The following is a 15470-nucleotide window of genomic DNA, read 5'->3' on the forward strand; positions in this document are numbered from 1 at the left end:
CCAGTACTTCTAAATAACCAGTACTTAGAAGGTAGAGGCAGAAAGATCAGTGATTCAAGGCCATCCTCGGCTATATAGCAAATTAGAGACTAACTTGGGCAACAGGTCACCTTGTCTTAATAACCCAAACAATAAAGGTTTGGTTCCCAGCACTCACATGGCAGCTCCCAACTGCCTGTAACTGAAGTTCCAGAGGATCTGACACACTATTCTGGACCCCACAGGTACCAGACACCATATGGTGCACTTACATAGATGCTGGCATTCACACATACACACAAGCTTCAATGAATTAATAAAGAAATGAATGTGCTGATAACCAAATTAAAAAAATAGCTATTAACAGATTTGTAACTGAAAGAAAAGGAATTACTTACAAACACATAAAAATATCCAATTTCACTCACAGTAATTTTTATTACTATTAAATTATTATTATTATTATTATTATTATTATTATTATTATTATTATTATTATTATTTTGAGACAGGATTTCTCTGGGTAGCAACCCTGGCTGTCCTGGAACTCACTTTGTTGACCAGGATGGCCTTGAACTAACAGAGATCCGCCTGCCTCTGCCTCCTGAGTGCTGGGATTAAAGGCATGTGCCACTACACCTGGCTTATTATTATTATATTACTATTATTATTATTTTGGTTTTTTTGAGGCAGAGTTTCTTTGTGTAACCTTGGCTGTCCTGGATCTCGCTCTGTAGACCAGGCTGGCTCAGACTCACAGAGAGATTTGCCTGCCTCTACTTCCCAAGTGCTGGGATTAAAGGCGTATGCCACCACCACCCAGCTAAAAAAATTTAAAACTATGGAGAAAATACATAAAGCACTTCCATCTTAATAGTGAAAAAGAGAAACCCCAACTTGAAAATGGGAACAGGAGATGACAGTCCTTTAAAGAGAAGCAAAGGACAAACACATGGGAGACTGTCAGCATCACTGGCCATCAGGAAAATGCAAATCCAAGTCACAATGAAGCACTTCACCGTCACTGGAATAGGGGTAACAGAAATGACAAATAATAAAAGTACTGGTAAAAACAAAAGAGCAATCAGAACCAGGCGGTGGTGGCACACGCCTTTAATCCCAGCACTAGGGAGGCAGAGCCAGGTGGATCTCTGTGAGCTCAAGGCCAGCCTGGTCTACAGAGCGAGTTCCAGGACAGGCACCAGCTGACAGGAGCATGAAATGGTGTAGCGTCTTTGGAGAACAGTCAGCCAGTTCCCTCAAAAAATTACACCACGCTATCATGTGACCCAGTCATTTCACTCTAGTATACACCCAAAGAAAGGAAAGCAGGTGTCTACACAGAAACTTGTTCAAAACTGTTACAAGCCATAGTCTTCATTACAGTCAATTGCCTATTCACAGGCATAGATACACAAAATGTGCTATACATCCATACAGTGGAGTATCAGTTGGCTATATGAAAAGGAGGAGTTATGCATGCTTCAACATGAAGCGTGAAAGCATTGTGCTACATCAAAAAAGCCAATCACAAAAGACCATGTATTACATAATTCCATTTACAGGAAATAACTATAGAGTCAAAAGGGAGATCAGTGGTTGCCAGGGGGAGGATGGCAGCAGGGGAGTAACAGTTAATACACAGAGTTTCTTTGGGGTATAATGAAAATACTCTAAAACTGTCTGTGGTGATGCCTCTAAATATAAACAACTATACACACTACACTCAACCTTAGCCAAAAAGTGAAGAAACAATGAACTGTATACTTGAAATCGGTTAACTCCTGTGGGATAATGCTTTTGTACACTGGTTTAATAAAACACTGACTGGCCAGTAACCAGGCAGGAAGTATAGGTGGGATAAGGAGACAAGGAGAATTCCGAGAAGAGGAGAGCTGAGTCAGGGAGCAGCATGTAATGGCACACAGGTAAAGCCATGGAACACGTGGCAACATATAGATTAACAGAAATGGTCTGAGTTTAAGTGTAAGAGCTAGTCATTGGAAAGCCTGAGCTAATGGCCAGTTTTAATTAATATAAGCCTCTGGGTGTTTACTTGGGTCTGAGTAGCTACATACCATGGGGCCGCAGGAGCCAGACAGGACCAGGAAAACTTTCAGCTACAGTTAACTGTACGGCATGTGAGCCATATCTCAATAAACGCGGTTTTAAAAAAAAAAGTTATAAAGAAATGTATTTTTTCCCTTTCCTTTCCTTGTATCTGCTTAGTAAAGACTTGACACATACAGGGGGAAGGACTCCTAGGTGCTGGCATGTTCTCTTTCTTTATTTGAGCAGCAGGACAAAGGGGAATTCATTTTGTGGTAATTACCAGTGTGCTCTTCTGTATCAAGACTCGACTTTTATAACAAAGTCCACAGAACGAATATATACAAGAGGTAGACAGATGGCTGAGTAATTAAGAACACATGGATGCTCTTGCAGAAGACCCAGGTTGGATTCTCAGCATCCATGTGGCAGCTCACAACCATCTACAACTCCAGTTCTGGGGATCTTCCACTCTCTTCTGGCCTCTGCAGGCAACTGCACACACATGGTGCACAGAAATTCATGCAGGCATACACATTAACACTTAATACATATAAATGAAAATAAATCTTTAAAAAATGCACATAAGGGAGAAATGATATAATTACATTATAACTTCAAAAATAACAGAAATAATTTTTAAAAATACACACATATATACAGCATGTTTGTAATGCTATGGGTAAAAAGATACTCTTATACGTTGTTCCTAGGATTTAAATTGATTGGTATAAACTGCAGATTAATAAATAAAAGATATACATGCTTTGGCTCCAAAAGTCTGTAAAAAAAAAAAAAAAAACCTTCTGCAATCTTGTTTGTAATAAAAAAGATGTGGAAAAATTAAATGTTCAACTGGGGCCTGAGCAAATAAACCATGGTACAATTTACATCACGAAATATTAATTAGATACTTAAAGTATGGCAGATTTAGGTGTATAGAAATGAAACCGTACCCACTTAGTAAGTCACATGGAAAAAAGCAAAGTAGAAGAGAATATACTGGATACATAACCTGCCAGTGCATGTGGGGAGAAAGGAAACTAAGCTGGAGATGGGGAGCATTTACACATGCACGTGCAAACAAACAGAGCATCTCTGAGGCACGTGAGAACTAGTGATCACAACAGCTCCTGAGAAAGAGACACTGGGAAACACACCTTTTACTTTTAAAAAGGTGGTTATATTAGCACTTCATGAAAATTCCTCCCAAGCAAACACTATAGTGATTCAATGTAAGAAAATGCCATTGATCTCAAAGTTAAAACTCAGACCAGAGAGGTGGCTCAGCAGGGTAAGACATAAGCTGCCAAGCCTGATGACCTGAGTTTAATTCACAGGACCCATGTGGTGGAAGAAATACACACACCCACACACACGCAAAATAAATGTTTTTAAAATTAAAAGATCTGAAATGTTTTATATCTTTTAATTTTAAATTCTCAAATGATTAATAGTATTAAATAGTTACTTACATCAACACCTCCAAACAAATCAAAAATATATGTATTTGGATACGTAGCTTCTTGAGTAAGTTTCCTATCTTCAGTTACAAATGCCATAGCTTCCATGGAGAGAAGAGGGGAAATCTCCTGGTTCAAAAAAAGTATGGACAGATTCCGTTTTAGAATTTAACACAGACCAGAAACATCTAAATATCTAAAATTTATCACTAAAATATGCATTTTAGTCACAAACTGAAACCCCCTGAGCACAAGGCTAGCCCTCAATGAAGTATTCAGGACCCTTGGAGTCCTTTTCCCATGGAATCTGGCTGGTGTGACTATTTCAATGAACAGAATGCAAAGAAGTGACACCGTACACTTAGACATAAGCCTTACAAAGGCCTTACAACAGAGTTGGCTTTGGCTACTGTAGAGCCTCGCTGTCATGTTGTGAGAAGCTCAGCAGGGCCCCCAGGGCCCCCCCCCCCCCCCCCCCCCCCCCCCCCGGGAAGGCCAGACCACGTAGCCTTAGCTGACTTCCACCAACAACCCGCCAGGCAGTAGTGAGGCCATTTTGGACATTCTAAACAGCTTTAGGCCCTACAGCAAATACACAGGAAGCAAACTTCTGGTTTACTGAGAACTGCTGAGAGAAGACGGTGGCTGCTACTTGAAGTTACTAGGTTTTTTAAGAACAACTGGTTCTGTAGCCATAACCAAATCTCTGCTGGACTGTGACCTCCGAAGGGAAGTCCTCAGTGACTTCTCCAAGTTAAAGGCATTCTGATGATCTTCTACAGCCACCCAAAGGAATCTCTAAGTCACTGGTGACATTTAGCACTTTACTTTGCAACTATTTACAAACCTAGGGTTTCCTTTCCTAAGCTAAATCGGTGTTCTTTGAAGACAAGCTTGAATAGATTCTCCCTTGTTTCCTCCTCTAAGTCTCAAAGCAGAGGAGGTATTCAGCATGGCAGGTACAGGCAGTGGTTCTCAAACTTTGTGAGGGGCATTGCATCCTTTGTTCATAAAACACAGGTAACAGACAGAAAAGAATCTCAAGGAACGACGCTGCTTTACACAGCAATTTTCAAGTATGTATTCATAAAGTGAATAAAGTCAAGGTCACCTGGTATTAAATTCCCAAGCCTTCAATTTCACCTCAATTCTCTAACTTAGAGACTTGGTAGGAATTAAATGTAACAAGTTTTTTGGAAAGCACCTTTAGTTTTTTTTTTTGTTTTTTTTTTGGTTTTTCGAGGCAGGGTTTCTCTGTAGCTTTGCGCCTTTCCTGGGACTCACTTGGTAGCCCAGGCTGGCCTCGAACTCGCAGAGATCCGCCTGCCTCTGCCTCCCGAGTGCTGGGATTAAAGGCGTGCGCCACCACCGCCCGGCCAGTTTTTTTGTTTTGTTTTGAGAGACAGGAACTCACTATGTAACCTTGACTGTCCTGGAACCGTGTAGTAAAGGATAGCCTGGTATTCACAGGGATCTACCTGCCTCTGGCCTCCCAAATGCTGGGAGTGAGTGTGTCGTCACCACACCCACCTTGCAAAGCATTTTAAGGCACATAGAGGAGCTATAATTACTTCTCTCAATAAGACTGTGAAAAGATGAAGAACATGTAATATCTCTTCATAAAGGGGAAAACTAGGTTTATTTAATAAGCATGTTTAGAATACACCTGGATAGTCATCGACACTTTACCTCTGAAGAGCACTGTAGTGTTCAGTTTTTTATGACCACAGGCTTACACAGGTTATAACTGTAGCTCCAGCTACTTCTCTAAATCCTGTTTGGACCCAGCCCCCAAATCAGAAACTGAGTGTGTGGGCCAGCACTGAGACAGTATTCAAGACGGAGAACAAGTGTCTAGAACAATGTTATCATACTCTCAACCTAACCAGCAATCTAACTTCAATCTTACATAAGTGATAATTATTGACAGCCATAAAGCCCCTTCCAAGACCCTTCAGTAATACGGAGCCTTTAAAATTCTGTTCAAAAAGAATGTCATGTAAGGGTAGGGATGGAGGTAGGGGCTCAGAGTACAATTCTGACTAGCATGTGCAAGGCCCTGGGCTCATTCACAGCACCATAGGAGGTGGGGGTGAGGGTACAGTGCTGACCTCCCAAACTAAGGAAGCACTGCTTCAACAGCTTCCCAGAACGACACACACCTTGATCGATACTGGAGATGAAATAACAAATGATTATTTTCTTCTTTCAATGCTGCTGAACTTCTCCAATTCTACAGCTCACACAAAAAACAAGCTATTTTTAAAAGGCCAAAAGTTTGAGACATCTGGAGATCCGAGTACAACCTTTCTAAGGCCTCCCTCTCTGAGTTACCTTGAGGATGTTTTGGCACTCAGTGAAGTCACTGTGGAGGTGGCTGGTGGCATACAGCTTAAGGAGCAACTGAGGAATTCCACTCCATTTGGATAATTTGTCCCTCTCAGTCAAAAAGGTCTCAGTGAACTGTGAATAAACAATAAATAAAACAAACATATTACTGGCAAGGAAGAAGTTTTGACAAAAGAGAGCAGCTGACTCCCAAATACCCAGGGAGACAATTTAAAGGTGCCTCTGAAGATATCTTCAGGTACTTGCAATAGCTTATAAGCTGAAGTCTAAGCCCTCTGCTCCTAAAACGGCACCATTCTGAACCCACCCCTACTTGCCAGCTTCCTGCTTTTTCCAGTGCACACTCAAGACTCTAAATTCAGCTGTGTTCCCTGTACATGTTCTTTCTCCCTCTGCCCAGAGGCTCTCTCCCAGTCTTTTCTATCAGAAATGCTTGTTTTCCTTCAAATGCAAGACAACGAGGGCCAGTGGGTAAGGCTGCTTGCTACACCAGCTGATAACTATGATTCCTAGAACCCACGTAAAGGTGGAGGGAGGGACTTATTAACACCATATACCATCCCCCAACGCTGACATGCACACCACAGCACGGGGCACACACACATATTTAACAAAAAAAAAAATTAAAAATTTGCCGGGCGGTGGTGGCGCACGCCTTTAATCCCAGCACTCGGGAGGCAGAGCCAGGCGGATCTCTGTGAGTTCGAGGCCAGCCTGGGCTACCAAGTGAGTTCCAGGAAAAGGCGCAAAGCTACACAGAGAAACCCTGTCTCAAAAAACCAAAAAAAAAAAAATTTAAAGAAACTTTTATTAAAATTGTAAGTTCTTATTTATTTTATGTATATGGGTGTTGTGCCTGCATGTATGTCTGTACCCAACTTTTGGGTCTGGTGTCCATGCAGGCCAGAAGAGGGTGTGAGATCCCCTAGAACTAGAGTTACAAACAGCTGTGAGCTGCCATGTTTAAAAATCCTGGGCTACATAGTAGGTTCAGCCTGGGCTGTAGAAACCCTGCCTCAAAACAAAGCAATAAACAAATAAATAAAAAAAGAAATCAAGGCAGGGGCTGGAGAGATGGCTCAGTGATTAAGAGCATTTCTTATTTTTACAGGGGACTCAAGTTCAGTTCCCAGCACACATGCTGGGCAGCTCACAGCTGTTTGTAACTCCAGTTCCTGTCTCTGCCAGCACCCACGTGGATACATTCACATAGACACAGAAATACATATATACAGTTAAGTGCAGGCAACAGCTAGAAACCTTCCTTGGTGGCCCTCCTTCCTCTCCTTCCTAAGGCATTGGACCCTACTTTGGGGTTTCACCCATTATATATTTTAACTTACTGGACACAGTTCCCAGTTCATTTGATCCTCTCCTCGATGATCACTACTTCAGAGCAGGTACCAAACTGTGAAAACACTCATACACTCACTCTCTTTCTTTCTCTCTCTCTCTCACTTTCATTCAACTTGCAAGAGCAGGAACTGAGTAAATGTCTGAAGGCTCTGGGTGGTGGTGGTGCACACCTTCAGTCCCAGAACTTAGGAGGCAGAGGCAGGGGGATCTCTGAGTTCGAGGCCAGCCTGGTCTACAGAGTGAGTTCCAGGACTACACAGAGAAACCCTGTCTCAAAACAACAACAACAACAAAGTCTGAAGGTATCAATAATAGCAACAGCACAATGACAGAAGATGAGCAGATTATGAAGGTTTTCACTAACACGTCACCATTACAAGGACCTGATAGGAAATTCTGTGATTAAGTCAAATCAAAAGATCTTGTTATGGTTTGTATGGAGCAAACTGGCCTTCAATGTTTGGGTTTATTGAACACAAATGCCCTGTGATGATAGACAAGTCTCATAATTCTTCCTACACGTGTGTCTTAGATTAGCATGAGGGGTAACAGAAGTGTTCAAAAGAATGCTTTGTCTTAGGGTGAAACACAGGGAAATACTTCTCCTTACAACAAAAATGTCTGTGTACTAGTTTATAGTGCTCAACCTCAAAAATCAATACAAGCAAAACAAAATAAAACAAAAGGTTAAAAACCTCTTTTTTTTTCCTGAAGAAGGAAAGCAAGCACCTACCGCTGTGAGACCCTGCAGGCGCCATCCTACAGGACACTATCTGAGCACCATGACACTAGAGAGCTCTAAACTGTATTAGAAATGGGACATCACAAGCCAATAACCTATCATGAGAAAAGACGGGAAATAATCAAGCATGGCAAAACAAACAAACAAACAAAAAACAGGGCAGCAGAAATAACAGGAAGTAAAAGCGGGAAACTACACAAATATCAACAAAATTTAAAGTTTCAAGATTTTCTGAAAAGGTCAATTAATGGACAAACTTTTAACTGCAGCTTCTAATGTCTGGCTAAATTATTAAATTTGGGAACAAATGAGAGAATGTTACTACCAACCTGATCACAGCAAAAGAGATTATGGTAGAGCTCTGTAAAGGACCATATGGGAACAAGGACCATTTCCTAAAGGAAATGACTAGGAGAACACACGCTGTGAAATAGTCATCAAGCAGACCTATAACACCAAACAGAGAGGCTGAATTGGGGATGATTCTCACAGCAACAACCAAGACCTCCAGAGAAAAATCTAGATCCAGATCAATGGTACACATGTTATCAAACATTTAAAGGATAATAACACAAATACTCAGATTCCCACAAAATAGATGAGGCCAGAATTCTGGTAACAAGTCTAGACAAATACACCACAAGAAAACTATAAGTCACTCTCTTACCAATATAGATGCAAAAACCTTGCAACACATGTAACAAAAGCAAACAGGATTTATCCCAGGAAGGAAAACAGTTCAACATACCAACTACAACAATACAGACAACCAACAGACTACAGGACACACTCCAGATATGTAAAAAGACAGATGAAAAATGGCAAAAACCAAACATGTCTTCATGATTAACACTCTGCACACACTAGAAGCAGAACAGAACTTTCTCAACCAGCTAAAGGTATTTATAAAGAGTCTAAAACTAACATCATGCTTACTAGTAAAGACTAATGTTTTCCTACTAAGATCAAAAAGAAAAAAGACCCAGAGATGTCTGCTCTTACCACGTCCATTTGACTATGTATTATAAACACAAAGAACATTCAATTGAAAATATGGAATATTCTATTCACAGATAACATGATCCTGATTATCAATTACATTTATAGTAGCATAAAAAATAAGATGTTTAAGAATAAATTTAACAAAAGCAGTGCAAGACTTATACAAGGAAACTAAACACTGTTAAGATATTAAAGGACACCAAGGCAGGAGAATCTCAAGTTCAAGGCCAGGCTGAGTTATACAGTGAGAATCCCACCCCACCCCCACCCCCCGGAAGAAAAAAAAAAACAGGAAAGCTATCTCATGTTTAAGGAATGGGATTTTACTGAATTGGCATTAACGTCCATACTGCTTATTATTACTAAAACGATATCCCTTATGTTGTTGACTCAATGTAATTCCTATCAAAGCCCAGCTGTCTTCACTGTAGAAACTGATAATTTACTACTAAATCTCATACAGGAATGCCAGCGACACAGAACAGTCAAAACAGCCTTAAGTTGGAAGAATCTGAATTCCTGACTTCTTGCTTTGCAATTTCATCACATGTCTACATTAATCAAGACTGCACAGACTGGGTGAGAATAAAGACATCCTAGACCAGTGGATAGCAATGAGATTCCCCAATGGTTAAGCAATTTTGCTCTGTTTGTTTGAGGGTGATTTGTTTGTTTTTGGCAGGTTTTTGAGAGAGTCTAACTGTGTAGTCCTGACTGGCCTGAAACTCACTATGTAAAAGAGTATGGCCTCAAATTCACAGAAATCTGCCCACCTCTGCCTCCTGAGTGCTGGGATTTAAAGGCACATTGCCACCAAGTCCCAAGGTTGATTTTTTGACAAGACTGTCAAAACCATGGAACAGTTTTCTCAACAAATGTTACTAGTACAGGTATTATCACTAAACAAAAAAATAAGGACTCCTTTATATTTTTAAAAATTGACAAAATGAGTCAAAGGGCTTGGAGAGGATGCTTAGTTGGTAAACGCTTGCAAGTATGAGGATACGAGTTCAATGTCCAGAACCTACGTAAAAAAGAAAAGAAAAGCCAATGTCGTAGGCGCACTTGAAATCCCAGGGCTGGGGAGGTGGAGACAAGGATTCCCTGGGGCTAACTGGTTGGCCAGACAAGCCTAATCAGGGAGTTCCAGTCTGTGAGAGACAGACTCAAAAACAAGGAAGATAGCACCTAAGAAACAACACCTGAGGCTGTCCTCTGATCTACGAACACATACGTGAGTGTGCACTGCACCTGAACATATACACAGGTACATGCATGCATGTGTAAATACACACACACATGCCAGAAGAGAAAAACTGTTACCTGAGGCACACCGTCTGAAGCCACACAGCAAAAACAGGATAAAATATTTAAAGCATGGAAAAGGGGTTAAAAATCACACCCACTGGCAACACCGGATTCAGTGAGGTTATCCTTCAAAAGTAAAGAAAAAAATATGAACCTTCTCAGACAAAACTTGACCTATCCTACCAGAAATATGAGAGGTAGCTCTTTAGAGATAAGGAAACTGATATTGGTGAGAAACTGGTTTAACTAAGCACCTCTGACTACCTGTCTCTTCCAATGTGTCATTTACACACTATCCACAAAGAGGGCTGATGATGAAACAAATGAACATAAATTAACTTTCCAATCTAAATTAATCCAAAATGCAAATGCCAGCAACAACTATTAGGTGATACAGCGAAAGGAGAAGTGAACTGAATAGCAGCAATCTTAGAAGGGTATGAGAGAAAACTGGGATACTTGTTCCACTCACAAACATTTCCTGACCGGAATGAATGCTCCAAACTCCAGGGCAACCAATAAAACAGGCTGTTATTGCTGGGCGGTGGTGGCACACACCTTTAATCCCAGCACTGGGAGGCAGAGGCAGGTGGATCTCTGTGAGTTCAAGGCCAGCCTGGTCTACAGAGCGAGTTCCAGAACAGTCAGAGCTACACAGAGAAACCCTGCCTTGAAAATCCAAAATAAATAAATAACCTACTATAACACCACACATACTCTTTTGAAGCCCAGGTTAGTCTCAAACTAGCAGCAATCCTCTTGCCTCAGCCTCTGGAATGCTAGAATTATAGATATAAGTCACACACCCAGCTAAAAACGACTTTTAAAAAAATATAATTGGGGCTGGGAAGATGGCTCACTCAGTAAATTGCCTCCCACCACCAGCACGAGGACCTAAGTTCAAATCCCCAGCACCCACTAAAAAGTCAGGTGCAGCAGCACACATCTATAGCCCCAGCCTGGCGCTCAGGGGCCCCCAGCCTGGGTGAAGAGATGAGCACCAGTGAGTGAGAGTCTGTCACAAAAAACAAGGTGAAGAGGGACAAACAGGCAGACCTGAGGTCAACTTTGGTCTCCACATGGGAACACATCTACAAACATGTACATAAACCACACACACACACACACACACACACACACACACACACACACACACACACACACACACACCACACTAAGGGAGGAGTCAGTGCTGTCACAAAAATGCTCAATTAATCTACAAAAGTAGAAAAACCAGGCAGGTAAAAGAAAGAACAAGTACAGTGCAGCTGCACATGTGGCGGAATCCACCTCCTACGTCACTCACTAATCACTGTACAAGTCTATGCATGGTGGAGCACGCCAATGCCTGCACACTGGTTTTAGAAACTAATTAGAAACAGTATCAATGAAAAGCTATGAATAAAATCTAGTAATATATATGTCAGTGGAATAAAAAGAAAAAAGCCAACTGTATGTTGTCTATGAGAAACTCACTTTAGTGACTAGAAAGATGGTTCAGGGTTAAGTGCCTGTACCACTCTCACAGAGGACCCAAGTTCAATTCCCAGCACCAACATTAGGCAGTTTACAACCACCAGTAACTCAAGTTCCAGGGGATTCCAGTGGCTCTTGCCTCCTCAGGTACTACTTCATATGCACATACCCAAACATAGACTTATACACATACTCATAATTAAACGAAAATATATCTTTTTAAAAACTCATAATTAAAATAATAAAAATATATCTAAAAAAAACTACCTTAAAAATGGTGCTATGTATCAGTTAAAAGTACAGGGACAGAGTCCTATGTGGTGGCACACATTTGTAAACCCACTATTTGGGAGGTGGAGGCAGAAAGGTCAGGAGACATTCAAGAGCAGCCTCAGTTATCTAGTGAGTTCAATGCTAGTCAAGGCGACACGAAACCCTGTCTCAAAAAACAAACAGGAGTCCAGAGAGAAGGCTCAGTGGCTAAGAGCACTTACTGCTCTTGCAGAGAACCTACATTTGGTTCCCAGCACTCACATGGCAGATCACAACCATCAAAACTACAGTTCCAGAGGATCAAGTTCCAGGAGATCTGATGCCCTCTTCTGACTTTTATGGGTACCATGCCTGCATGTGGTGCACATATATATGTGCAAGCAAAACACTCATAAGATAGATCTTTAAAAAAAATCAATAAAGTAGAAGGCATGGAGAAAGATAAATCATGTTAACAATAAAAGAAAGCTTAAGGAGTTCTATGACTTTCAGACAACGCAGAGTTCTGAAGAGAGAACTGCTAGGAATAAAAAGGGCCATGACAGAATGCTAAGGTGCCACCTCTCCAAGACAACGTGGTAGTTTTTAAGAGATGTGCACCAAACAATATCATATCAAAATATAGGATGCAAAACCTCAAAAAAGTACCAAGAGAAACTGATGAATTTTTGAACTGATGAATCCTCAATCAGGCAGGAAAATCAGTAAGGACAAGGTTGACATGAGTGCCACCACTGATCAACTAGATCTGACATCTGCAGAGCATCTCATCCAACAACAGTAGAACACACACTTATTCTCAAAGTCACATGGAACAGTCACCAGACAGACCACATCCTTGGCCACAAAGCACACCCTGGCAAGCTTCAAAATGTACAACTGTACAAAGTGTGCTCCCAAACCACCGAGTAATGTGTCCAGATTAGTGAACAGAACAGCTGCAAAGTTTAAGGTATTTGGAGATGAAGTAACCTATTTTAAATAACTTAAGTCAAATAAGCTTCAACAGAAATATGTAAACATATTTTGAACTAAATGAAAAGATAATTTATAGGAAATGGCAAAATCAGGATTTAGGAAAGAATTTAGTGTACCAAAAGCATGTATCAGCGAAGAAGAAATAGCTCTAGTCTATATCCTAAGCTTCTACCTTAAACCAGAGAAAGCCTAAAGAAAGCAGAAGAAAATAAGAAATAAAATGAGACCAAAAATAATGAAATTCAAGCTGACTGTCTTAGTTAGGGTTTCTCTTACTGCAACGAAACACCATGACCAAAGAGTAGGTTGAGGAGGGAAGGGTGTATTAGGCTTACACTTCAGCATTGCTGTTCATCACTGAAGGAAGTCAGGCAGGAACTCAAACAGGGCAGGATCCTGGAGTCAGGAGCTGATGCAGAGGCCATGGAGGGGAGCTGCTTACTGACTTGCTTCCCGTGGCTAGCTACGCCCACCTTCTTACAGAACCCAGGACCACCAGCCCAGGGATGGAACCTCCCACCATGGGCTGGGCCTTCCCCACCATGGGCTGGGCCTTCCCCGTTGACCACTAAATGAGAAAATGTCTTCCAGCTGGATCTCAAGGAGGCATTTCCTCAACTGGGGCTCCTTCCTCTGATGACTAGCCTGTGTCATGCTGACACACAGAACCAGGCAGTGCACTGATTGGCAGCTCAGATGTGTAATCTCAGCAGCACTTGGGAGGCTGAGGTACAAGGACAAACATGAGTTTGACACTAGCCTCAGAGCAATGAGATTCCCCAATGGTTAAGCAATTTTTGTTCTGTTTGTTTGGGGGTGATTTGTTTGTTTGTTTTAGGCAGGTTTTTGAGAGAGTCTAACGGTGTCATCCTGACTGGCCTGGAAATCACTGTGTAAAATAGCATGGCCTCAAATTCACAAAGATCTGCCCACCTCTGCCTCCTGAGTGCTGGGATTTAAAGACATGTTGCTGCCATGTCTTAAAAGGACTCCCTGCTCCCCAAAAATATAAAAAGATAAAAATAAAGAAGGAAAATAAAAAAGGAAAGATTAAATTAAAAAATAGGAAATCAGGGGCTGGGGAGATGGCTCAGAGGTTAAGAGCACTGACTGCTCTTCCAGAGGTCCTGAGTTCAATTCCCAGCAACCACATGGTGGCTCACAACCATCTGTAACGAGATCTGGTGCCCTCTTCTGGCCTGCAGGCACACATGCTGTATACATAATAAATAAATCTTTAAAAACAAAAACAAAAAAACAAAACAGGAAATCAGTAGAGGAAAAAATTTTAATTAAAAATTGGGTCTATAAAAAAAACAGAATCAATAAACTCTAAGCAGGCTAATTAATCAACAAAAAGGATACGAATTACTAATGTCAGAACTACGAGTAGGGTCAATGATCCCATGGATGTTAACAATAAAGGAATACTGTGAGCAACTCTATGATCAAAATTTTATTAGATTAAATGGACCATTCTTTGAATGGTACAACCAAGACATATATAAAATGAAAAGGATATGCTGACAAAACCATATACTATAGAAAATTTACAAATAAAAGTGGGCAAAGTCTCTAAAAAGACATTTTCCAAAGGTGACGGACAGATGGCCAGTATGCATGGAAAATGATCAGTATCAGTAGTCATCAGGGAACAAGCAAGCAAATCCCATGAGCTAGCTATGTGTCACACCAACCAAGACCATAAAATCCCAAAGACAGAAAATAAGTGTTTGTGAAAGTCGGGAGAAATAGAGCGAGCTCTCTTTGGCTCCAGGCAGAAAAGAAAAATGGCACAGCCACAGTTTGGCAAGGACTGAAAAGTTCAACTCAGCCAGGAAGAGTGGAGTGTGACTCTAATTCTAGCTCTTGGAGGTAGAGAGAGGAGGGTCACACAGATTTAAGGCCTACAAGAGTTACTTAGCAAGACCTTGTTTCAAAACCCCAAGGCCTGTGGATGTACCTGAGTGGTGCAACTTGCCGACTTGCCTAGCTGTGTACAAGGCCCTGGGATAGACCCCACCCAGCCACCCAGCACCACACCACACACACACACACACACACACACACACACACACACACACACACACACACACGACCTCTCTCTCTCTCTCTCTCTCTCTCTCTCTCTCTCTCTCTCTCCAGAATTATCATATGACCCAGCAATTCTCTTCCTAGGCCAATGTCCACAAAAGCCTTGCACACAAAGGCTCATGACAAACATTAATTTTAGTACGCAAAAATAGAACAAAACCATATACTATAGAAAATTTACAAATAAAAGTGGGCAAAGTCTCTAAAAAGTGTCCATCAACTGCTGAACAGACAAAATAAATTACAGGACATTTGTACAATGGAATATTATTTGGCCAGAAATGATACATACAACACAGATAAATCTTGAGGCTCATTATTCTAAATGAAAGAAACCACACACAAAAGACCACATTTTATTTGATTTTATTTAATATAAAAAATATACGGAACTGCTGTGA

At 41.1% G+C, this 15470-nt stretch overlaps 1 protein-coding gene across 2 annotated transcripts in view; it reads right to left on the bottom strand.

Moving 5' to 3' along the window:
- Trpc4ap (transient receptor potential cation channel subfamily C member 4 associated protein) overlaps positions 1 to 15470 on the bottom strand; it is a 75923-nt gene that overhangs the window by 48142 nt on the left and 12311 nt on the right. For both annotated transcript variants that reach the window (XM_052726694.1, XM_052726693.1), the window contains exons 2-3: positions 5826 to 5954; positions 3504 to 3620 (exon numbers count right to left, since the gene is read on the bottom strand). In XM_052726694.1, the coding sequence (XP_052582654.1) occupies positions 3504 to 3620; positions 5826 to 5954 (246 nt within the window). The remainder of the gene's footprint in view (positions 1 to 3503; positions 3621 to 5825; positions 5955 to 15470) is intronic.

This window comes from Peromyscus californicus, unplaced genomic scaffold (assembly GCF_007827085.1).
Source record: "Peromyscus californicus insignis strain IS unplaced genomic scaffold, ASM782708v3 Scaffold_7__1_contigs__length_154581171, whole genome shotgun sequence".
NCBI lineage: Eukaryota > Metazoa > Chordata > Mammalia > Rodentia > Cricetidae > Peromyscus > Peromyscus californicus.